The sequence below is a fragment of the Megalops cyprinoides genome, chromosome 4 (assembly GCF_013368585.1).
Source record: "Megalops cyprinoides isolate fMegCyp1 chromosome 4, fMegCyp1.pri, whole genome shotgun sequence".
Lineage (NCBI taxonomy): Eukaryota > Metazoa > Chordata > Actinopteri > Elopiformes > Megalopidae > Megalops > Megalops cyprinoides.
The window spans coordinates 37,361,561-37,386,285 of NC_050586.1; the positions used below are offsets into that span (position 1 = coordinate 37,361,561).

The 24,725-nt window shown below is 44.1% G+C and overlaps 1 protein-coding gene across 1 annotated transcript in view; it reads right to left on the reverse strand.

The window, feature by feature from the left end:
* iqgap2 (IQ motif containing GTPase activating protein 2) overlaps positions 1-24,725 on the reverse strand; it is a 70,695-nt gene that overhangs the window by 14,030 nt on the left and 31,940 nt on the right. The window contains exons 6-28 of the mRNA XM_036526276.1: positions 22,007-22,074; positions 20,970-21,083; positions 20,402-20,580; positions 19,384-19,471; positions 18,583-18,746; positions 18,377-18,464; positions 17,591-17,754; positions 16,915-17,075; positions 15,652-15,776; positions 14,871-15,034; positions 9,373-9,463; positions 8,169-8,336; positions 7,790-7,932; positions 7,435-7,605; positions 6,325-6,408; positions 5,931-6,002; positions 5,699-5,768; positions 3,463-3,671; positions 3,033-3,185; positions 2,693-2,856; positions 1,671-1,895; positions 1,056-1,196; positions 99-183 (exon numbers count right to left, since the gene is read on the reverse strand). Of these exons, the coding sequence (XP_036382169.1) occupies positions 99-183; positions 1,056-1,196; positions 1,671-1,895; positions 2,693-2,856; positions 3,033-3,185; positions 3,463-3,671; positions 5,699-5,768; positions 5,931-6,002; positions 6,325-6,408; positions 7,435-7,605; positions 7,790-7,932; positions 8,169-8,336; positions 9,373-9,463; positions 14,871-15,034; positions 15,652-15,776; positions 16,915-17,075; positions 17,591-17,754; positions 18,377-18,464; positions 18,583-18,746; positions 19,384-19,471; positions 20,402-20,580; positions 20,970-21,083; positions 22,007-22,074 (3,091 nt within the window). The remainder of the gene's footprint in view (positions 1-98; positions 184-1,055; positions 1,197-1,670; positions 1,896-2,692; positions 2,857-3,032; positions 3,186-3,462; positions 3,672-5,698; positions 5,769-5,930; positions 6,003-6,324; positions 6,409-7,434; positions 7,606-7,789; positions 7,933-8,168; positions 8,337-9,372; positions 9,464-14,870; positions 15,035-15,651; positions 15,777-16,914; positions 17,076-17,590; positions 17,755-18,376; positions 18,465-18,582; positions 18,747-19,383; positions 19,472-20,401; positions 20,581-20,969; positions 21,084-22,006; positions 22,075-24,725) is intronic.

Consider the following 24,725-nt stretch of genomic DNA (forward strand, 5'->3'; position numbering starts at 1 on the left):
CATTTTGTACCTTTTTTAGTTAAGTAAATATTGAAAGAAATAAAACCTTTGAAAAAAAAATGCCGGGTGACTGGCAGCAGACACAATGATGCAAATACCTTTAAAAGCTCATCCTCCGTGGCGTCGGGGAATTTTTCATGCAGTGAGTTCTTCAGAACTTTGGCTATGTATCTCATGCCATAACTACATGCAAACAAACACAATTGAATGATGTGGAGTCACATGACAAAGCAGGCACAATCACACAATATGGCGTTTTACATGAAACTGCACCAAATGAGAGGAACACAGAACAAGTGGCTTTCAGCATTTGTGTTTGCACAATGATGAAACAGTGTCCTCTGGTGGACAAACAATTTCATACACAATCCATGTCTACAGAGCACCACAAAACCATTCTACAAAACAGGCTTTGTATGGTGTGGAGCCAAGGAGTGTTTGCATGCACTTGGCAATGAGGAATGCGGTTTATCACAAATTCAAACTGCAACTGTTTGTGAACTGTGGAGCTGGTTAACATTTCTCGCTTTTATGTGACAGAGCAGAATTAACTATTTAAAAGTTTCAAAATCTCAGTTTGCCGTTTAAAAAAAAAAAAAACGCTTACTGACGTTCCCTGTATAGTGATTGGTTCTCATTCTAGTGCTGTTGTGTGAACTGGAAGAAATCATAAAGCAAAAGTAAAAATAATACATTAATTATTAATGTTGAAATATGACTCGACTGCCAAAGATGGCATAATCATAAAATCAATCACTGTCTTTAGCTTGGTGGCTAGTATACCATGGGTGACTGTGGTTATGTGCAAGTTGCACACTTTCAGTGTGGAAAAAGAGGCAATTACATCAAACTACATTTTTTTCAATCAAGAAGTGTAATGCCCTTTCATTGTGCTTAGTATAAAAACTAAACCTAGAATTGTTGCAAAAACTGCTTGCTCCACGATCTGTTCCCCTGTGTATGCCAAAAAAGACAAAAGTAAATATAAATCTTTCTTTGTGAGGTCTTTCCCGTCCGCACAGTGCCGCGACCTTGGTTCCTGTTCCAGGACTTACGGGATATTATCCAGGGAAGACACAATGGAGCTCAGCACTTTATCAGTGGCCGCACGCAGGTTCTGATTGGAGTTCTCCAGCCGGGCCCTCACTTCCTCGTGTCGGACGGCCTGCTCGGGGGTGACCTCATACGGAAGTTTACTGAAATAACATGATAAACACGGATCAACACCGGCGCAGGAAACCAACAGCGCCTGTCTGGACTTCAATCAAACGTCTACGATTGTTATACGTCTGGAAACAAAGAGCAGAAAGAAACAAAGAGTGCCTCCAAAAAATAGACAGGAGAGAAAGAGATAAGAAAAGCCTTGTTGTTATTTACTCTGGAAATTATTCATATTGTGGAATAAATGAGCAACAGAGTATCTTTAGTGGCATCAGCTTACCTGCTGTTTACAATTCAGCAAAAAGTATAAGCCAAACTATCTTCATACAAAAATGGTGAAATGTGATTTCCCATTTTTCAACAAAAAAACAAAACCTGTAAATATTTCCCTCAGATTTATTTCTGACATGGCACACTCCTGACTGTTGGTTAACACATTGTGAGGGCTGTGCTAACCGCAGAGAGAGTGCTTCACAACACTGCCCTGAGTCATCTGTGCAACACCTCACCTGGCCTCCCCGGTGGCGGTTTCCAGCTGGTTGACCCAGGCCTTGTAGACGTCCACAGGGTTGGTGTTGATTCCCAGGTTCTTGTCCTCGATGATGTCCTTCACCACGGGGGCCAGCAGCTGCCTCAGGGCGTTCTGACCGCGGGCCCCGCGGTTAAAGCTCACCACCATCTTTATCACCGTGGGGTTGCCCGTCACGATGTCCTGGATCTGATCCACCTTTGACCTGTGAGGGCAGTGGGGGGTGAGATTTTTTTTCCTGTTTTTCCTCAAAATTAAAAAAGAGGCAGAAAATAGTTCCCCCTTGTTCACTGAACCCTACTGCAATGCAGTCACACAGATCTGCACCAAAGCTGCCAAAACATGAGTTTAGCTTACTGAATGATGTGACACTCAAACCAAGGGCAACTAATTCACTACGCAAATCCAAAAGAAACTGCATTTTTTATATTGCATTTTTACATACTGTATCTACTCATACTGTACGTTCATATTTCAGCTGGTTTGAGCTTTGTTTCTCTGAAAAATGCTATACAAAGCAGATGCAGAAGGACAAATGCTAAATTCCAAACACATGACACAAAAATTCCTCTTCAACTTCAACAAGATGCTGCACTGAAATATTTAAAATAACCTTGAGTACAATTATATCCGTAGTGACTTTTGGAGATGCCCAACTAAGCTTATCTGCAGTTTAATGCTTGTCTGTGCATATCAAGCCAATTACAGGCAAAACGTATAACATTTCTGCTGACTTCTAATCAGTCAGCTTTTGTTGCAGCACAAATCCCTTCCAAACTTAAAACTGTGTCCAATTTTTGCTACACTCAGAGTAACAGAATGTTACATTCTTTTGTTCTTTGGTAGAAACAGACATCCCACAATTTGTACTTTGTTCAAATTTGAACACTGTTCAAATGTACAAAGAGAAAAGGGTTTCTGTACTGTTATATTACTGGAGCCACCCTGCCTCCCACACAGACCTGCCCCACCCACTGCCCCGCCTCCCACAGCGACACCCACTTAATCTCCTCCTCCAGGGCGGTCTTAAACAGCTTCAGCAGCAGGTACTCCTCTCGCTGGTTGGAGGCGTAGTTGTACAGGGTGAAAATCACTGTGTCCATGAACTTTGTGGATTTGTTCTGGGGCATCTGGAAAATCAGCTTGGCCAGGTATGAAGGATTGGTCTGCATGCAAGAGAGTAACAGCAGAAAATAACTTCCACATGTGCACGTGTGTGTGTGTGCCATCAAAAACTACAGCCCAACAAACACAGTGACCCGCACACTATTTCATTTTCTGCAGCAATTCGGCTGCAGCACCTGGGACAGGTACCTTCACGCAGTGGTGCGCGGTCACTGACCTGGAGCAGGTAGAAGAAGTGCTGATAGGCCTCCAGTTTCTTCCTCTTTTCCTTGCTCAGGCCCTTGATACCCTGCTTGTCTCCCATGGCCATATCTTCCTTGTTCACTTTACTCTTTTTATTCTTCAGCTTCTTGCTGTGAGACACCACATCCTGTCATAAGGGAAAAATTAAGTGGTGAGAAAAATCTACAAGACTCTGCTGGCAATATATATTCTCTGGCAATATATATTACAGATGATTCATGCTGTTTGGATAGTGCTTGAGTACCATTCCACATACATCATATGTGTCAAACACAAAAAAAAAAATCTATATTAATACCATATTCACTAAAGCAATGCAGACACACACAGACACACGCACACACACACACACACACACACACACACACACACACACACACACACACACACACACACACACAGACCTGCAGGGTGATCCTGTTCTTCACCAGCAGGCCAATCTTGATGTCCATCAGGTTGAGGTCTTTCTCCATCTGCTGGTTGGAGCGGATCTTGGTGACCACCTCCTCCCGGAGCCGCGTCACCTCCAGCTCCTCCTGCAGGTCCAGGCTGCTCTGCTCCAGGAGGTGCACGAACTTACGCACCACTGACAGAGGGGGGTTCTCCGCCCCGGCTACAGGGGGGGCACAGAGGCACAGGTCAGCCAGGCACAAAATCTCACCATGCTCAATCAATAATAAGAGTGGAGCACAGACTATAAGAGGAAATCTGCAAGTTCTTAAGGATTACAGGACTACACTTTTGAAATACAGGTAACTGCCAAAATAAAGGGAACACCAATATAAGGTGTCTCAACAGGGCACTGGGTCACCATAAGCCACCAGAACAGTTTCAAAGCACCTTGGCATAGATTCTGTCTGAAACTCTACTGGAGGGATACGGCACCATTCTTCTTCTGTGAAAAATTCCATAATTTGGTTTTTTGTAGATGGTGGTAGAACACACTGTCTCAGGTACCACTCCAGAATCTCCTGTAAGTGTTCATCTGGGTTGAGATCTGGCCATGGCGTATGGTTTACATTTTTCATGGTTTCATGCTCACCAAACTATTCCGTGACTACTGTGGATGAGAGCCACTCCCATCAGATTAAAAATGCTTGACCATAGGATGTAGGTGATCACTCAGAGTGGCTTTGTATTTATTGGCATTTACCTTCCCCTGTAAGGGATTTAGCGAATTTAAACCATGGCAGGAGAATGTACCCGACACCATAACAGACCACCAGAACCATGGGAAACAAGTACTCTGGCTGGTAGGTTTATTTTGTTGTGCCCCACACATGCACTCGACCACTTGTTGAGAACATGGTGAGGGAGCCATGGTAGCCATAATAATGGCCAGATGGGCCTGGCCAGCATTTTCATATATGACCGTAAGCATGATGGGTTGTTAATTGCTTAACTAACTGAGGACCCATACTCAAACACAAACTCACACAGATCTGCACAATCACTTTACTTATAAAAACAGTCTACATCGTATTCCTGTGTAATATGTAGTTATATTTATATTTTTTATATTTATTCTTCATATTTATAAACCTACAATGTGCCTGGATGCCCTTGCTGTAAATATGTGTAATTTGTAGCTTGTTTTCTGTGAAAATTCATGTTCCTGTCTCTCAGTGTCGTCATTGTGTTATGTCAAACTGTTGTATTGTCACCGTGGGCCTGAGAGAAACGCAATTTCAATCCTCCGTATGTCCTGTGCATATTGGAGAATTGACAATAAAGTTGACTTGACTTTGACTTGTGTGGAAGCACCTGCTTTCAATGCTTTATATCCCTCATTTACTCAAGTGTTCCCTTTATTTTGGCATTTACCTGTACATTTACATTTACATTTATTTATTTAGCAGACACTTTTATCCAAAGCGACATACAAAAGTGCATACAGTAAGTATAGCGACAGTACGGGGACAGGATGTGTACAGTTCCACAATGAGACAGTAGTTCTCAGCTGAGAGCAAGGTCTGTTTGAGGACACAGTACTACCCAATTTGTACAACTACAGGGTATAGGGCAACTAATAAGATACACCTTCAATCTTCAAACAGCAACTTCAACTTCAACAACTTCAAACAGCGCAATGAGTGCCAGAGTAAAGGCGGTGACAAGAATACAATACACAAAAGCACACATTTATTTTTTTAGTCTATGGCCAGTATGACCAATAGCTCAGAGCATTTTGGGTTTGTGCATAAATCGTTTACAGACAACAAAATGTGAGTAAGAGTTACTACTGATCAAAATCAGTATATCGGGTTTTATAGCAAGTAAATATCACAGATTAAAAAAATAAAACTTTAATTTAGGCTTAAGTGTTGTCTTTGTCCCAGGCTCATGGAAGCACTTTAAATTTGGACAGTGAAAAGAAAGTCAGTACAGTACAAAGTCAGTTGTACACAACAAAAACAAAAACGGTAAACAGAACAAATCAAAGAGATCTTTTCATGTGCTAATACGTGTTATTCAAGAGTGGGCTATTTGAAGGCACTCCTGTGGATCTCAGTGTGCAGGTCTTGTGCATACTTGTCCAGTAGGCAGGGCTACATCAGTATCCTCAGCCCATGCAAATTTGAAGTTGCTGACGGGAAATAACCTGTCAAAGTAAATCTAAAGTAAAAGAGGTGGACTCACTCAGGGTTCTGTAGTCATCTCTTGCTTTGTTGGCTTTAAGGAAGGCTTGTATCTTCACAATTTCCTTCTCCTGTACATCAAAAAAGTAAAAATGAAATACAAGGCCCCAGTTAAAATTCCATCTGCATGTTCGGGCTGATATTGACCACTCAGCTTTTTACTTGCAAGGATTTATTGTCGTGTTTCATCTCTTCGCATCATTCAATAATGTGTATGAGTGCGGGTGACTTACATGGTCTTTAAAATACTGGAGCCTCTCTGAATATTTGCGCCTCAGTCTCCACATTTTCACCCATGATTGTATCTGCATGAAGGAAGACAAATGCCTCGATGTATACATCGTGCTAAAATGACAATATCCCTTGAAATACAGTCATTTCTTGGACAAAACTAGAAAGAAAACCAACACATATTCAAAGCCTTTTGAGACTTGGTCTAAAATGCATATGGGCTGCAGAAATGGCAAATGTCCAACACTTCTTGAGAAGAGGAAAGCCATATAAGAAGTTGTTAATGGATTTTCAAAAAGGAGGCCTACATAATAGCCTTTTACTTTGTATATTTATATGTTATATTTTTGTATGCACATTCACATTCTACAATCACACGTTCTTCAAATCTCTTACCTTGACGATAGCAGCTACGTTATTTTGTAGCACACTAAGTCTGTTCTTGTACGTCTTTCTTTGTTTATATCCTTTCCAGGAAGCCTAAACAGAATAAGCAAATGTTAAGCGGTATGTCAGCATTTGGCTATGGCGTCTTACATCATAGCTCTTAACATCATCAAAAAAAAACTGTGAAAATTCGGTGTAAAGCCAAAGCACTTATGAAAAATTTATAAATAAAGGAATGATGTGGAATTATGCATTCTGAAATGTTCTGAGAAAACATCCAAAGTTCACACGGACCTGAACCCCAAGGGTTATTTCAGAGCAGGTTAAATGCACAGCATGTCCACTAACCTCCTACTGAATATAAACATGCTTCTGCCGTGAGAACGTGGAACACATGATTTTGTGTGCATCTGTGGTTTACTCAATATTCTAGGCTTTGTTCTGAACATCTGTATGTTATTCATACAAACATAGTGACTGTATCTTTGACAAACTGGAATTTGCATGCAACAGTGCTTAAATGATATGAATGTCAAGACTCAAGTCCTTGATTTATAACTCTCAATGTACAGCACTGAGTTTGACTGAAATTGATTATTTTTTCAATACCTCAGTTTCTCTGCCTGCTTTGCCTTTTCTGTTTTATATTTGCTGTGTGTGTCCTCTCCAGAGAAAGAAAATGTAGGATAAACTACTGCTGAGGCATTTTAGAGGCCTACAGAAAGGTATGGGAATCACCAACAATGACTCCAACACAGGCATTGTGTATGTGAAGAGAATGCATGCTGCCGATAACATTTTTGAGGTATACAGAATAAACCACTCGACATGGGTCCCATCGCTGGTGATTTTTGTGTTCGGAAGTATGATGGTCTCGACTGCCTTTTAACCTCTCTTTTGTTCTCAGTTATGAAAACACATGGAAACTGTCTGTTTAAAGCCATTTTAATTTCATCTGTAGTGAAACAATACAAATCTCTGGCCCCTGGTAATGCGCGGCTTAAAACCAGAGTGCAGTTCAGTTCCATGTGTGTTAGGGACATACCTGCAGCTTGATAACGGAGGATGATGGTGAGGAGTGGGGGATGAGGGGTGGGGAGTTAGGGGTTAGGGACGCACCTGCAGCTTGATAACGGAGGGCTCCTGCTGCCGCAGGTAATCCAGGCGCTCGGCGTGGGCCCGCCTCACCAGGTAGCCTCGAACCCGAGCCTGCAGCCGCACAATGAGCGGCTCATGGGCCAACCACATCTGCTCCCGGTTGTACTCTGCTGTCACGCATCCCACGATGCTCTGGGACAGACCGGTTCAGATGGAAACAGATGAGCGCTACATTGCTTTGATATACATGCGTCATCCTTGTGTATACATACAGTACACCAGAGCTTGCAGGCAGACCGTAGGGGCAGAGTAAACATTAATCATTGTGACCCCCTGCTAAGCGGAATTGACCCCTGCTAGCGAACATCCGCCCCACCTGGACTTCCTCTTTGGTCAGGTGGCTGTTGTTGTGCACAAAGCCCTCAGGCTCCACCCATGTGCCCTCCTTGCTTTCCAAGTTGTAGAAGTAGTCGTACTTGTCCTTGATCCGGTGTTTCACCCATACACTGTTGCTGGGGCCTACCAGAGGGGAAAAACGTGAGAAAATTTAAAAAATGACAAGTCTACCTGAGAAACAACATCTACAAACAACGTGAATATGAACGCACGTTCAGTATGTGAATGTTTAAACTATTTTTACACCACCCAGTGTAGGCCAGAAAACAGCTAACAGCAGTAACAATACTGCAGTAATATACTGCAGGTCTGTGTTCACTACAGCTTTCTTAGTTCAGCAGGTGACGGACTGATGGTACCTTCAGTAGTGTTGAGGGTCTGCTGCCGGGACAGCTCTGACAGATAGGTGTCTGCGCATTCGGGCAGAACCCCTCTCAGACCAGCGGAGGGGGACTGCAGAGCAAGCAGGGTGCTCTGAGCATCCCCTTCTGACACCTCCCTGTTAATGTCTGCCACCGCGCCGGCCACTGCAACACAAACAGCGCGGTGACTCTCACACAACAGCATGTGTATTCAGTCCCACACTTAAACTGGGCTCAGCTATGCCCTCATACCCCATGAGTCAGTAATGGCAATTACAGAACTGATAGCTGCAACCATGCAATCCGATTGGCCAACCTGCGTTCCAGCTGTGCTGTTATTCACAGAAACGGCATGATCGGACCATTCCAGCTGTGTGTTACTGAAACCTTTCTGATCATGTTCTATATTGTTCCACAATCCACAACAAACTGTCATTCACTGACATATCAAAATATCATCAAAGTTACTTCTTTGATAGTCATTAGCATTCATTGCAAATACCAAAAATGTGTTGCACTCTGGTAGAAAGCTTAACACTTATCGATTGCTGAGAGTAGCTAATTTAAAGAACCCCGCGCTTGGAAATTACCTTAAAAGACTTTGTGTAGCTACTGCCCATTACCATTATCAAACTCACTGTCACTTCACAGAGGTATGTGGCCCAATTAATCATGTGGTATGGCCTGAGGATTGTTGGGGCAGTGGGTGCACACCATGATTCTACATCACTGTACTGACAGACAGTAATGCTGACAGTATTCGGCTTTGCCTCCTACTTAGTGACCACATCACTGTCATACCAATAATAGCAATAATGCACACCCTCCCGTGTTACAGCTTTATTATTCAATACTACAACAGTGACTCTTAAAAACAAGATGGCCACTGGTGCAGTCCTAGATGACAAAATGCAAACTACCTGCTTGTGCCTGTGTTGACTATTCCAGTAGTGTGGGAAGAAGCAAGTTGTAAAAGGATCAGATGTAAGACTTATTTACTTGCTGTGTGCTTGGTACGTCTGGCTAAACACTTCTCCCAGGGGTTTACTTTGAAATGTGTTGACTTTACTATAGGGTATTTTGCACATTTTCCACTCTTTTCAGACACCCTGATTTATCCTTTCAAAAGGGAAGTCCTTTAAAAAGGCGTGATTTTTAGTGAAGTCCTGGTTTGTCTCTGAGTGTACAGGCTGCGGCTTACGTTTGAAGGCCTCCTCCTCGTCCTGGTTGGCGGTGTGTACTCCCTCCTGGATCTGGTCCCACCAAAGCACAGCGGACTCATCTCCAGAACTCTGTAACAGCATGTGCCAGCAAAGTGCGAGTCATCCCCTGCTTCAACACCACACTCAGCACAGCTGTCAGAGGGAGCTCCAGCAATACACACGCACATATGTTATATATATACATACATACACGTGTGTATACACACATATACGTGTATATATAATTTTTTTTATACATATAGAACATATACAATATTAGTCAATAAAAATTTGTTAATTTTTTCTGTTAAATGCAGGCCTTGATTTTTACATTTGGAATAAAAAAACAGCTAAATTACAATGAGGTTAATGCTTACAAATGATACCTTGCTATTTTTCAGCTAAATTTCATTATGTGATCAATGATTAAAATTGACATGGTCAGTATAACGGTAGGCTCTTTATAAAATACTAATATGAAAAATATGTCCTAACTGGACATGATTTTTCAAAACAACTAAATGGCTATCTATGTACACTAAACTATTTAACTACACACAGATTCCTCTATTTACAAAATGGGTACATGCATTAGAACACACCAAATAAATTATTATTTTAAAGGTAAAAAAAAGGTCTTTTGCTGTGTATTTTGTTATGGCAGGATTGAGTAATTTATAGAGAAATATTCCCGTAACTGTCAGAAATGTTGAAGCAAAATGTATTTTGAGGAATTTGTAAATAGAGGAATATCTACACACAGAGTTACTACACAGACAAAATGAATACCATTTTCTCTACATCAAGACACAAGTGAGGCAAGACCTGTAAGAAATGCAAATCACATTGGTGTGTGCAGTAACTTTCAAAGTGAGACAATTACAGTACTAAAGGCATGATGCAGGCTGCATTTTCTGCAATTCCTTTATCAGATAAAAACATCATGAAAAAGTAGGAGGGCGCTTCCCTTGAGAGATGCTGCTGTTTCACAGAGGGCTCTCATTTCTGCCCTGAGACACGCTTATCTGCCCGAGCCAAATGCTTCCTTCCTCCACGCCATGACTTTCATGCAGAGGCTCAGAATGAAGCATGACACACAGAACCACAAAAAATTAAAAAGAGACTATGCCTTCATTGCCTTCACTTCACAGGCATTTCCGCTGACCACCTTCACATTGACTGCACGTGCTCACATTCTACTGAAATGCACTTAGCTACTTCAGATGTTTACTCGTTTTAAACCTCACCTTCCTCAAAGTGGTAAACAACTAGCAAGCAATTCAACTGTTAACTAGTTAGTTTAAAACAGAACTAGCACACCAGCTAGCCAGTTACGTGGAAACATAACTTGACCATAATATCCAACTTGTCTACAATATCCTCCTACATCATTTGGTCTGAAACATCATCATCAGCATCATCAGCATTTCTCTTTTGCCATATATTGCCAGTTTCACTCACTTGTAGCTACAGCAAGTTTAGTGTGCAGAAAAGACTCCAGTGTCACTTAAGCCAAAACAGTTCTCTAAATGATGTCTTACTCTGTGGAAGAATGTACAGTTTACATATCATGCCAAGCCACTTCCTCCTTCACCGGTTACATAAACCTACATACTTCACAAAAAAGAACTGAAAATTCATTGTATGATATAAAACATATGTATAGACAAATAAATAATAACAGACAACAGCTAACAAAAGGTGCAATAAAAAATGCGAAAACCCTTGTGTTTATTCATTTTTAAATTATATTTAACGTATCTTCCGCGCTAGTATTTACCACCTCAGACACAGTAATAGGGTGCACAGTAAATGTTAATGCTGGTTAAATGACTGGTGAAATTGCAGCTCCAGACAAGGCAAAAAAAAGAAAAAAAGCTGAATTAAACACATACTACACAGTAAATACAGCACTGGGTCACAGCATGCTGAAGTCCCCGCCCACTGACAACTCCCTGATAAAGCAGGCAGGAATTTTCCCGCAGAGTGAAACAGGATATACGCTATGTGTCATGCAGACACACTCATGCAAACAGCCTGACTATCACGTCTTCTCACAGATGTGTGACCTCTGATCCTCTGGGCGGCAGACCATACATGGAATCACCTCGACCTTGAACTATAGCCACACAGAGCAACAACAGCTTCAACAAGTGATTCCCCGCTGACCGTACGCAGCCAGTGAAGGCTCTCTGCAGAGGGTAGAACACACAAAGAAGAAACAATGAGAATCTTCCAGCCTATACTGCTAATTTCTTTGGTGCTGCTGTATGGATCACACTCAGTGAAAGGTAAGAATTCTTACACTCTTTCAACGGAAACCAGAGCTTCGCATTGCAATTTCTCTTCTTTGGTTAGTGCTCCCCACGTTCTTCAGGTCACATTCGGGAATATAAGGAGATGTTTATTAGTGGTCCTGGATGAAATGGCACCAGGCATGTTAAATATTATACAGAAAACTGGATGCTCCTCAGCATAATCTCAGGCCATGTTCTCCACTGAGGTGCAGGTGCATCCTCTCCTTGTACTTTAACTTTCTGTCCGCACATTACGTTAGCAGTGTGACCCAGGAAGACTCTCACAGGAGAAACCTCGGAAAAGAGTGCGGATTCAAAAACACTTTACAAAGCATGTAATGTGAAAAGATTAAAATAGCCAGAATAAGGTTGAAAGCATACAGAACGATAAAATAGCAAGAATATTAGGTACAAAACCTTGAATAGAGGAGTAATGTCAAGTGACCTTGGGAAAGCTTATCTACTGTATATTACAAAACGCGAGAGGGTATTTGAACAGCCATTTGAAGAAACACACCAAAACAACATGTAAATTCCTCCTGAGCAGTGGACTGAACACTACAACCACCATCTACCACTAGGATAAGCAAAAAAGAAACACACTATTGGGTGTAACATCCACTCCTCTATGATATTTTTCTTGTTTGCAGGTTCACTAACCAATGACAAATATGTGACTGCTGGCACCAGTCTTCTGTTAAACCATGTTAAGTCATACTTTACACACAAATGTGAAGAAAAAAGAATGGGCCACATTGTATGCACATTTAAAATGTACCAACAACATATCAGGTCTGCAAGTACAGTCTGAGGAGAAATGTTTCGATTACAGGGAAAATAAAGTCATGAGTCACAGAAGTACAAATATTGTTAAAATTATTTGAAAATAATGTTCATCTGTTCTACTATATTCCTCTGTTCCTTTGCACTATTAAGGTTAACATGCAGGGCTGTCTCATGGCAATTCTAGATGTCCTCTGGTATAATTTATAGTTCTAAAAGAAGGGTACAATCAGTGCTTCAGGCTAACTCTGCAAGTGCAGTAAGGTTCCAGAAGTAAACATTTGGGATTTGATATACTGTTCTCTGATGCTGACAATTTAGATCTTGCTTTACGATCCATAATTTTCCATGCAAGTCACTAGCAGTGCTTCAGGCTAAGTTTGCAAGAAGAGAACATGGGCCCATTTTGATCTTGCTGTAATGCGCTGTGGGGATACAATTTTTTTTTTCTTTTCTTCTTCATTAACAGGAAAGAAACCTAGGCTGATGAAAAGAAACACCTCAGACATCCTGGTACCAAAGACCTTCTATGGAAAAACTCGTTTGGCCTTCCCTGGAAACTGTACAGAGAGAAACTGTAGCTCCTCCCTGCCAGAGCTGGAAGTGTTGGACAACCGTACCACTGAGTACATCACTGGGATCCTAAGCACTCGGGTCATCCCTATTGCCTACATTGTGGCCATAATCATCGGGATCCCAGCCAACGCTGTCATTCTGGGAACCCTCAGTGCCAAAACCAAGACCTACTCCACGGCCATCCTCTACCTCAGCCTGGCCATCTCAGACCTCCTCTTCCTGTTCACTCTGACCTTTAAGGTGCACTACCACCTCAACGGCAACCACTGGGTGTTCGGGGAGGCCGCGTGCAGGGTGGTGACCGCCTGCTTCTATGGCAACACCTACTGCTCCATCCACACGCTCATGTGCATCAGCCTCAAGCGCTACTTGGCCATCGCCCACCCCTTCACGTACAAGCGGCTGCCCAAGCGGCAGTGCACCATCTGCGGCAGCCTGACGGTGTGGGCCGTCTTCCTGGTCGCCATGGTGCCGGAGCTGCTCATCCGCCAGAGCTACCGCCTCCCCCAGGTGGGCATCACCACCTGCCACGACGTCCTCCCGCTGGACCACGGGTCCCTCTCCTTCCTGCTCTACTACAAGCTGGCGCTGACCTTCCTCGGGTTCGTGCCGCCCTTCGCGGTGACCGTCTTCACCTACGCCTCCATACTCCGCCACCTGAACAAGTCCGACTATGACTGGATCCACTACATTAAGATGAGCACCCTGGTGTTCGCCATATTCACCGTGTGCTTCACCCCCAGCAGCGTCATCCACTCCGCTCACTACGTGAGGCTGCTCGTGAGCGGTCAGGACCGCTTCTACGCCTACTACAACGTGGCGGTCTGCTTGTGCGGCTTGCACAGCTGCTTGGACCCCTTCCTGTTCACGCTCATGTCAAAGACTACAGGGGCAAAAATGCGCTTCTTGAGGTTTAAAGGGAAAACTGTCAGTATTTCCGCATGAATTTAAACAGACGGTACAAAAAGCTGGACAAATTCTTCGCTAGATCTCAAAGGGCAGGCCCAAGGAAAAGCATCTAGCACAAGAAACAATGCAAGGCATTTCTTTGCAATCTCAGGATCCTCATTTAGACTAAGTGTATTTTTTTTTTTGTATATATGTTGTATATATGTTTCAGGCCAGTATTACAGACCGTATTACTTGACATTTTTTGGTATTTTGACATATATATGAAAACTGTAAATATAAGAATTTGATTACATATATTAAAATAAAAGCTACAACTTTTGTTGTTTTTTTCCCCTTCAGTCTACATAGCATGAGACAGGGTCATTAAAGTTTTCAGGTACAAACAGGTTCAGATGAGACTTTGACATTCCAGTCTTGTTACAACAGACTCTGTTGGCTCCTCAAAAATACATGCAGTTTCTCTGCCACAGCAGTGCGGAGGTGTACATGCATCTGTGTTTAACATATTGCAGTATTGCTGCAATAGATTGACTGAAAAGATGTAGTAAGATGTGCAACAGCTATGCCCGTATGAGAGAGAACCATGATTACAGGTCTGAAACAATTCTACTAGGCGGGACGGTCATGCTCTTTAATGTGAGCCACCTGGTTTTCAGTGTCATCAGCAGACAGACTATACCTGGAATTACTGACTAATAGATCATGTTCCATTTGATTAATTTACAAGCCTTAAAGAGAACTCATGTTTCTCAAGCACTGTCTTACTGACCTATTGTTGTAACATTACACTACTGCACTATGGCACAAGTGACATATCATCTAAGATACTGAAGTACAAGATACCTGCCTTGCATCTACTGAAATAAGACTTGCTATAAACGAATCACCTTTTTTCGAAACTGAAATCAGACTGCTGCACCAGGTCTTACCTCACAAATGTGTGCTTTGGCGTTCTGCAGTACATCATGATAGTGTTTGGCTGTGGATGGATTGACTCCATGTAGTTTAGCTGTGGGTAGCAGTAATGCTGACAGAGTCTTCTCTGGATCTCCAGCACTGAGAGCTTCATTGATCTCATTGACGGCCAAGATTCCTAAGGGGACAAAATTAAGCTAGTAAAGCTAAATTAACTGAACGAAAAAGAAATACTACTAACAGCTGTTGATTAATGGCTTGAAATCCACATCTTAAATACACAATGAGATTGTTAAAGGAGTTGTTCAAAGTTCTGAAAAAAGGAATCGAACCAGAACAGCTTTTAAATTGACAGTGACTGCCAAAAGTCTAGGAATTAGGTTGGAATCCTTAGTTGCAGTTCAAATTGTCAGTCACAAAAATTCTGTGAATATGTATTAAAGTGTAAAATATTTAATCTGTGCTATTAATGAAACAGCATCAAAACTGCAAATCATTGTAAAAGATACTTGGCAATGCTTTCTATAAAAGATTAAAACATGCAAAGATTTCCTTAGCCCTGCACAACGATTCCTGTCACTGTCACAGGATGGGCTATGCCACCATACACATCATAAGTGACACTAATATACCAAAACAGAATGACGGGTGGTGACACAGCAAACCCAAAGTCAGTCTCTGTCAGCTGCCATGATGTTCAGGAAGGCTGATGCTGTGCTTAAGGAGGCACTGTGCACTGCTAACATAGCCTTCTGTAGGAGTCTTCACAGACAGTGATGCGGAAATGAGACGTACGCTCATGCTCCTCCTGGACCTGCAGGTTGACGGTGTCAATGCACTTCTGCACGTCGTTCCAGGTGAGGAACTCCCGGCCCTCCGAGACCGCTTCTGCCTTCAGGGTGATCATCGCGTCCGCGTACCTGAGGACACAAGGCTTCACACCTCACTCTAACACTCCACACGGACAAAGGCTGAAGCATTAGCACAGCAAAAAGTGACTGAGAAACGCCACTAGGCTTCGCATGTGCAGTATTAAGGCTGTCCGAGGCCTCCCGAGCACACCGCTGATGTAGTACTGTGGAAGTGCCCTCTGCTGGTGAACTGAGGCAGTGCTCTGTGGGTATGACTCACACCTGATTCACACGTATTGCACCACATTTCTTCAGAAGTTGAACACCAAAAGGCAGACATAACTGCGGAATAAAGCTGCTGGAAATCACCACACAACCAGTTTGGGAGGTTACCAACGAGACAGCAATAACAAGAAAGTTAATTACACATTCATAATGTAGCGAGCACAGCTACTAATTATGAAGTTACCATTATTCATGTGAGAATAATCTCTTTACCTCTAAGAGTTTTTCTCTTTTACAGGGTTTGTTCACATTTAAATAATAAAAAGCAATCTGCGTGAAATCGGTAACTGAAAGTGTATATATACTGTATAAGCAAGGATAACATTGCTGTCATTTACTTTGCTTTATCGTGGCTTTGTTGCAAGAGACATTACAACACAGCCAATTCTGTTACATGCTAAACTATGCTAAATGTGTCAAGTACAACAAACAAATAGGTTCCACTTCAGATTTGACCAGAACTACTTTTGGATTCCTATACTTTCTAAGCACTATATAACTATTTGGAAATTAATACTGTTAAACTGAACTTGATCTACGTTTGCCATAGCCAAAACTGAATAGTATTTTTGAAACTAAACCTTTATGAAGAATGAAAACATATGTATATGAATACTGAGCAAACCACACTAAGTCATGGACAGCAAACTGACACCAACATTGTGTCTGCATCTGGTGTAAATCTTAAGTTACAAAGTCTTAAAGGTAGCCTAAGGGGCCATAACTACAAAATATACCCACTTCAATGACTCATAGCCCAAAAATTTTTAAGATACAAATGGGATTTGTCTCAAGTGGTTTCACCTTCACTGGAAATATACGTGCTTAGTTTAAACAGGGTTTGCGTGGGTCACACTGAACCGCTCATGTTGAAAGGATGAGATGGTTGCATAAGCTGGGCTCTCAGGGATCCTGCCCTCACCGCTGCAGGTTGTCCTGCTCCATGTGGCTGAAGCCCAGCGGAGAGTCGCTCAGCTGCTCCGTCACCCCCTGCGAGTCCTTCGTGTCCAGGACCTCGTTCAGCACCGCCACCGCCGACAGCATCTCCACGGCCACCGACAGCTCCCCGTAGCTCAGGTACACCTGTGAGTGGGCCGGGCACACTGGTCTCAGATCAGCGGGATTATCACACGTGGCCACGTCGAGCAATCCAAGCTAACCTGGGGCCAGCTTCTGAAGATGGCAAAAGCCTCTCTGCTGTGATGAACTGTGTATGATCCAGGGTGCCATGGGTACAGTGAAGACGCATTCACTCTATCAAGTTGTATGTTTTAATGCACTTAAATTACAATCAGAACTGTATGAACACGACCACGTATTGGAATTGCCAAATAACCGAACAGTGCAATTACGCAAGTGTGCAAGCCAGCGAGCCGTGGGGATGGCACACTGGGCGGAGCGCGGGGGAGTGAGGGAGTGTTGTGAGTGACTATGTGAGGGAGTGAGGTGGTGTTTGCAGTGCTGGCACAGCAAGATGGGGAGGGGAGGGCAGGGATGGAAACATGTGGAGTCAGTATGGCTGGCTCAGCAGGGTCAGAGGACGGTGAGAGGGTGGCGTGGGGTGAGCCGGCGAGCGGCGGGAGCGGGGTTAGGCTCACCCCCGGGTTCTGCGTCTGCAGCCCGAACAGCTCGGACTGGTACAGGTTGGCGGCGGTCTGGTACACGACGGGCAGCTGGGCCTCGGGGTTCATCAGCTCCTCCACCGTCTCGTCCGCATTGCCCCGCCGGATCGCAGCGTTGATCGCGGCGACGGCGTCCGCCTCTGGAAGGATAAAACGCCATGTAATGGTCAGTGCAGCCTCGTCCTATTCTACCACCCACTGCCACTTTACAGGCAGCTTCTCCTCTATCAAAGCCGAGTGGAACAAAGCCTGGATTATACAGTGTAGCTTTCACTGGTTCCTCAGTCAGATCCTGCCATGCCTTTTGATATCTGCACCAACAAGAGGATATCAGCCACAAACAAAAATGCACACTCAGTGCCAAGAGACGTTTTTGTGGCTACAGAAAGATAACAATCCAAAATGTTAACAGTAGTGTAACCATTATAAATTGTGAAATACGTCTCAATGCTGCAAGGAGGGAGCAAAACCGATCCAGAATATTATCGTGAGTGATCTGTTATCTCATGTTTTGACTCAGATGGGCACTTGAAAATATCATATCTAAGTCTGTATAAATATAGCGTAATGATCACAAAACAGACAGCGGGTGTAACAAGGGTACCCACACTGGATGGGGGTCTCATTACTATATAAACTGAGGAGCCACAGAGTCTTCCTGTACCCTTTTCCTATCCTTTATCAGTGCGAACCCCTCCCTGTCACATTCTGACTGAGCCGGCATTATGCACATGAGGTTAAAACCAGGAAAGGAGGACGTACTTCGCTTCTCTGCCTCGGCGAAGTCGTTGCAGGAGCTCACCACCCTCTGAATCTCCTCCTTCTCCAGCTGCACGGGAGCGTCGACGTGCTGCAGAGAGAGAGAGAACGCCACACGCTGCTATGCACTGGCACGCTAATAACACCGGTCCCACTCCCTGATGAAGGCGTACAGAAAGGAGTGGGAATGTGAGTGGGAGCACACTGACCTTAGAGTTCTGGTCTCGGTAGGAGGTGAAGTGATCCAGGTACCAGGCAGAGTTGGCCTCCAGCACTCCCAGCAGCCCCAGCGCCGGCAGCCTCAGACTGGCCAGCAGGGCCGCTTGGTCTTGCGCGCTGATAGCCTCGTTCACCTGCCTGACCGCGGCCTGAGCTGAGGACAGGGAGGGAGGCAGAGCGGTCAGGGATGGGACCTTACCTAGTTCTGGCCCTACCGTATATAGGCCGCTGACATTTTATACAATAAGCACTGCTATCTGTACTGTGGAGAGGGAGGCATGGCAGTCTGTCACAGACATGACCCGGTCCTAATCTGGTCATGTTACAGATGTCTTTTAATAGGAGACTATCGTGGAAAGGACCTGGTCCTATTCTGTTCGTGCTCTATACAAACTGCTTTTAATCAACTATGCAGCACTGCTGCCTGTACCGAAAGGTGCGAGGTATAGCGGTGTATTGTGGATAGGACCTGGTCATGTTCTGGTCATGCCATAAACCTCTCATATCCTGCCATATAGCACAGCTGTCTATTCTGCAGAGTGGGAAGCAGAGTGGTCTGTTGTGGATAGGACCTGGTCATGTTCCGGCCATGCTGTACATAAACAGCCAGCTTTGTGCAGTAAAGCAGTGCTGCCTGCGCTGAAGGGGGGCAGTGTTGGATGCAGTTATCCACCAAGCTTCCCATTCTGTTCACAAACAAGCCGAGCCATAGGTCTGCTGACAGGCTGCGTGGAGACACCCAGGGCTTGGCATCACATGAGACGATAATGATTCACCAGGGTAATACTCACTGTTCACGAGGTCAATGTTGGTCTGAATCTCCGACTGTGTCAGTAACTCCTCATACACGTCCCTTTCCTCAGTCGCAACAGAGGAGCGCTTAAAGAAGGGAAAAAAAACACTTCAATTTCAATATCGCAAAACAAATAACTTTAGAGCTTTTCCCCAGTCACTAAAACAATTTTTGATTAGTTGTGTAAATTCTGTTAAAATGGAAAGAAAGGGAGAAGTTCAGAAATAATGTGGGGGGAGGAGGGTGTGAGCTGCATCTACTGCAGGCAGCGACCCTGCAGAGTTGTGGCGCGGCCCGCGCAGACGGAGTGATGTTTATTTGTGACGAGCCGCTGGGAAATGTGCTGTGATGGACAGCGCCTCCCCCACAGTGGCTGCGCGGGGCGGGGAGGGAGCTGCTTTCCTATTACCAGTCTGGCTGACGCAGCAGGCGTCGGAATGTAAGCCCTGCAGAAAAGTGGCAGGTGGGAGGTCTGGAGCTGCAACTTTGTAGCAATGCATTTTCTTAATAGTTTCCCCCTTTCGCCGTGGCCATCTATCTCAGCAGAGGATATTAAGCAACACTGTGTATAACAAGTGAAGGACTCCGCAGAGGCAAACATGGCTCCACTACAGTAACAAGAAGGCAGAAAGTTTCGATGGCAGCGTATCACCTACCATACATATAAGTCAAGCCAACATGCCTGATATTTCAGATCACTGCTGACCAGATCCTGGCCCAGCATGGCTGAGAGCACGATATTAGCTTTGATTTCACAATGCTCAAATCTGATGATGGAAGCTAGTGTTCTGGCTCTTTTGTTTAATCTGTTGTTTGTTTCACATGGTCAACATTGGGGGGATTTTTCATCCAGGACAGTAATGAATTAAATCCTAATAAGGGGATGAAAACAGCCCCCGGGCATCAGTGCTTTCTGTTTCACTATTGGTGTGTCTTCTTGGTCTTGTTAATGCCCCTGGCGGTCTCCCACCGCCGTGTGTGGGGGTTGGAGATGTTAGAGAGGTGGTCAGCGTTACCCTGCCCGCCGCCCTGTCCTCCTTGTTTTTCTTGGCCTGGCTCAGGGTGTCCTGGTACTCCTGGGCGAGGGGGTCTTGGGTGTTCCTCAGCATGGCGTTGGGGTTATTCAGAGCGGCCATCGTGGCCTCCGCCTGACCCTTGTCTATTGCCTCGTTGATGGCGATGACTGCAGCATGCACTGGTGATAAAAGTCCAGAGGGAACAGTGAAATCAGACTGCCTGCAAATGCCCAACCCTTTTGAAAGGGGTTATAACACGGGCATAATCACTTCACTGGATTTAATTTGAGTCCCATGGTGAAGATTTAATTCAGACAAGTTCTTCCCCCCCAAATCTTTGAAGTCCCTGTAAGAATAAACCATAGATCTACGATACACAGCTAAATAAACAAATTAAAGCCAAAAGTAACGCATTCTATTTCATTAGCGAACCTGCTCAAAGGCTAGGCTGAACATTATGGGTGTTGATGGATAATGGAACATTTGTAATGTTAGAAAAAAACAGCTTAAACATAACGATATAAGTGCTAATATCATCCCCTAAAGCAGTGTGTAAGAGGCTACTCACAGGCGGCCTCGTCCACAGACAGCTCGTTGGCCAGGATGCCTCCGATCTTACTGAATGCCGGCATTTGGATCCCATATTTTTCCAGCTCCTTCCTCATGTTACTGATTTCCTCTTCTGTGGAAATGTTATAATCGCATACAAATCAGGGACAAAACGCCTTCTCAGTCAGTCTGTCAAACCAGGGGGAGGGGCGTTATTTTAACCATCGTAACTGGCTCCTAAATCAACTACTGTAAACAAGTGTTTTTTTTTTTTTAAACAAAGTAACACTTAGTTTCTCAACGGTTTTCTGCGTGGAGATTAGACTGAATAAACCCTGAAAGGACCTATTGTTTGGAAGGATATGTAATTCATTCAAACCTTTTTCAGTTTTTTCCTTCACCCTTCACTGTTAACAGAATCTAACATGCCGGTCATTAGCACCAGGATATACCCATTGTTCTGCTGGGTAATCTTTTCCTCTCTGAACGCTGCCTTTTTTTTTAACACATCTTCTTTTGCACATCAGTGACACCAAAGACAGAGAACACTGTACCTTCACAACATCTGGCTTATCGGTGTGAATATTACTTATTATCTAAACACGCTAAGAAATCATAATGATGACAGCTGCAGCAATTAGGAAAAAAATAATAAAAACTAGTAATTACCTGTCATTATGCCCTACTGGGACTCATTAATCATATTCACACACTCCCAAGAAATAACTAAGGTAAGATGAGAATATTTTCAATTACTCACAGAAATGCCTTGAGGCACACACACCACACTTACGTCTCAGGTCTTTCACTAAACGGCGCTTGCTGCCCGTGATCCACCATTCTTCAGCGGCTTTTAATAAGCTCTGAGAGGCCCTGATAAACTTTAAGTACCAGTCTTACTGGTTATTATGCCATTAAAACATTGGAATCTATCAGACTCCTTTAGGGCATATGCAGACGGTCTGAGTCTTGAAATGATTCTACCTCTCTTGTCTGGGAGAATGTTCGTTGGCTTTGAGCTGTGAATGAAACCTGGCTGGACTGCACCATCCTTACCTGTGAAATCCACCTTTCCCAGCAGGTCCTGGATTTGTGGAGCTATCCCCAGTTTGTAAAGGTATAAACTGAAATTGAAAAGAAAGGCAGTCGAACCTAAAATTACTTTGCATGGGGGTTAAGCACAAGGTAACATTCCCAAGCAATTTTCAAGAAATTCTGCTGCAGTCAACTGTAGTGGAGCAATCAAGGATTAAATTATGAATAGGAGAACAACAACAAAGAGGCTCCAGAACTGCTAATTGAAAAGTTACAAGCTTAAAAACAGTTAGGGGGACAAAGCACAGTTTTACACAAAACAAATGTGCTGTTTTATTCATGCACAACTTCCGAAAGTCACACATTTGTACCATCACAAAGTGTTGTCTGGTGCACCCCATTAGCGCTCTCTCTTTAAATTCTCTGCACCACCACCAGGAAAACAAATTACAACAGGAGCACAAAGTCCAAACGCTCAGATCTGTCGCACGTCTAGGAAGAGGGGTGAGTGGAAACTGCATTAAAATTTCATGCCCGCGCTGTTTGTTGGTAAATGCGTATGCATTATTGAAGGGCTGGCAGGTAGTGCGCCGCTTGTAACTGGTACGTCAGGAAGCGCGGGCTACGAGGTAAGCAGGTGACCTTTGACCCCTCCCCTCCCTCGTGGGTGGAGGAGGAGACGGGTGTATGACGCTGAGGTTTACTGGCAGGCCGGGGCTGCCGAGGAGGCCAAAGGTTTAATTGCTTAACCCTCGATGGCAGCCCGAATGCTGCAGTACAGCTGACTGCAGCTCCTCGCGCAGGGCGGCTTAATTAAGTTCACGTTATTTTGGCCTGTCGTCTCGCCGCAGCGAGGGAGGGCACGCGGTCCCTCTTCCTGCCGTCGCCCGCACACACGCACACGCCCTGCAGCACCTCTTAAACAGCAGCTATATTGCCTTTTCATGTCTGTTCAGAGGGTCCTTCCCTCGCGCTGCCGTACGGTGATGTGTATTTGCAGCGCTGCTCCTCCCCCGCCCGGCGGCGCCTCGGTTATCGCGGGCGGTTTCTGTGAGCACGCAGCTGAGCTGGTGAAACGTGCCCGCATTCCCTGGAATGCCCATTGGAAGCTGCCGGGCTCGCGCTCCCGGGTTCAGGCGGGGAGGAAGGCCCCGCGTCAGGCGCGTGTTTGGGCTCACGAGAGGCTGGGGCGCGCTGCCGTCTGACAAAGGAAGGAAGTGTTTCCTTTAAAGGCTGAGCAGAGCAACAAAAAAAACACAACCACACACGTCCCGCTTCTCAGAAAGAGACCGCGTCTGACAGAAGGTTACTGGGAGGGTTCTAATCACATTTCCTTTGTGAAAACTTTCATAAACTGAGCTCATAAGTGACAAGTCTGAAGGTTCAATAAAAGCCATACACATGTAAAAATTAAAGCTGATTAAATCTGAGTTACAAACTGAACCTACAGCTCTGTGATGATGCATTTCCCACTATTCTGATCTTTCCCCAACATACCCCTATCCTCCACTTGGGAGCAGCAAAGAGCTGCTCTTTTGGCCAACATGTGTCAGTCTTTTTCTACCATAAGATGGCAGCGTTCCTATTTGGTTTTGGATTGAGCAGAATCTCACGCCAACAAACCTAGGATCAATCTAAGAATTTGCTGGTATAAAATGAATGATAGAAGTCAGTTAGTAAGTACAGAAGTTAATACACCACAACACAGTTCCTACTAATCTTGAAATTCTTATGACCTGGCATATCTATCATGTTTAAAACTTATGATTCACTCAACAAAATTTTATTGTGTACATGGGCACGGAGGAGTAACACCATTAATCCTGGCTGCACCTTCATTTGGCAAATATATTATATAAAAGAGCTAAAACGATCTAATGTTAAATGCTACGGATTCCCAGGCTTTGCACAACCACAAACAAAATGTAAATATGAATCTACATCTAACACACAACGCCAGTTTATACAGTGTCAGCTTATACTGAGTGAGTGCCAGCAGCTGAGCTTGGGAGGTCATGCAGTGATGAACTGTCATAGAATTAGTGTTGTCTAACCAGTAAACGGGTATGTTCTGTGTTATTGTGCCACTGTCGGCCTCAGCTTTGAGCCACCACTGGAATGTCACGGGTTCATTCACACTGCGGTGATCCTTCAATGTTTCGGAGGGCGTTTCACAACATGACGGATGTTGGGTCTACACCACCTGTGCTGCGTGCATCCCACATTCATCTCAGCTTGAACATGGAGCGATGCGGACAAATCTCAAAGCCTGTACGACATTCCGACGCCGCAAACAGTCGAACAAAAACCAGGTCTTAAGGCTCAGTGTTCATTTCAGTTAAAAAGAATTCTTTGTTCAAACTGACGTGCACAGTACACTTGACTTCAGCAGCAACTGAAATTTGAATATTTATGAGGTGCAGGAAAGTAACTTAAGCACATAAAACATACCAGCACCCCATTTAAGCTCACTAATTACTATATCAAATGTATTCTGGCTATAACATAAAAACATCGCTCAGGCTTAATCGTTGCCGTGTTGCTTTGTTCTTGCACTCAGAAGAGCTCACGCTCTGTTGGCTAAGTTCAGTTACACCTCTGCTCCCACCCACTGTCATTAAGAAAAATAAAGTCTATAAAACAAAGCAATGCAGTAAGCAACAGCTGGCTTACAGTGCCTCGGCTATTGTCCCCTTGTCAACGTCAGCAACCACAACTAATTGCAACAAAGTGAAACGAA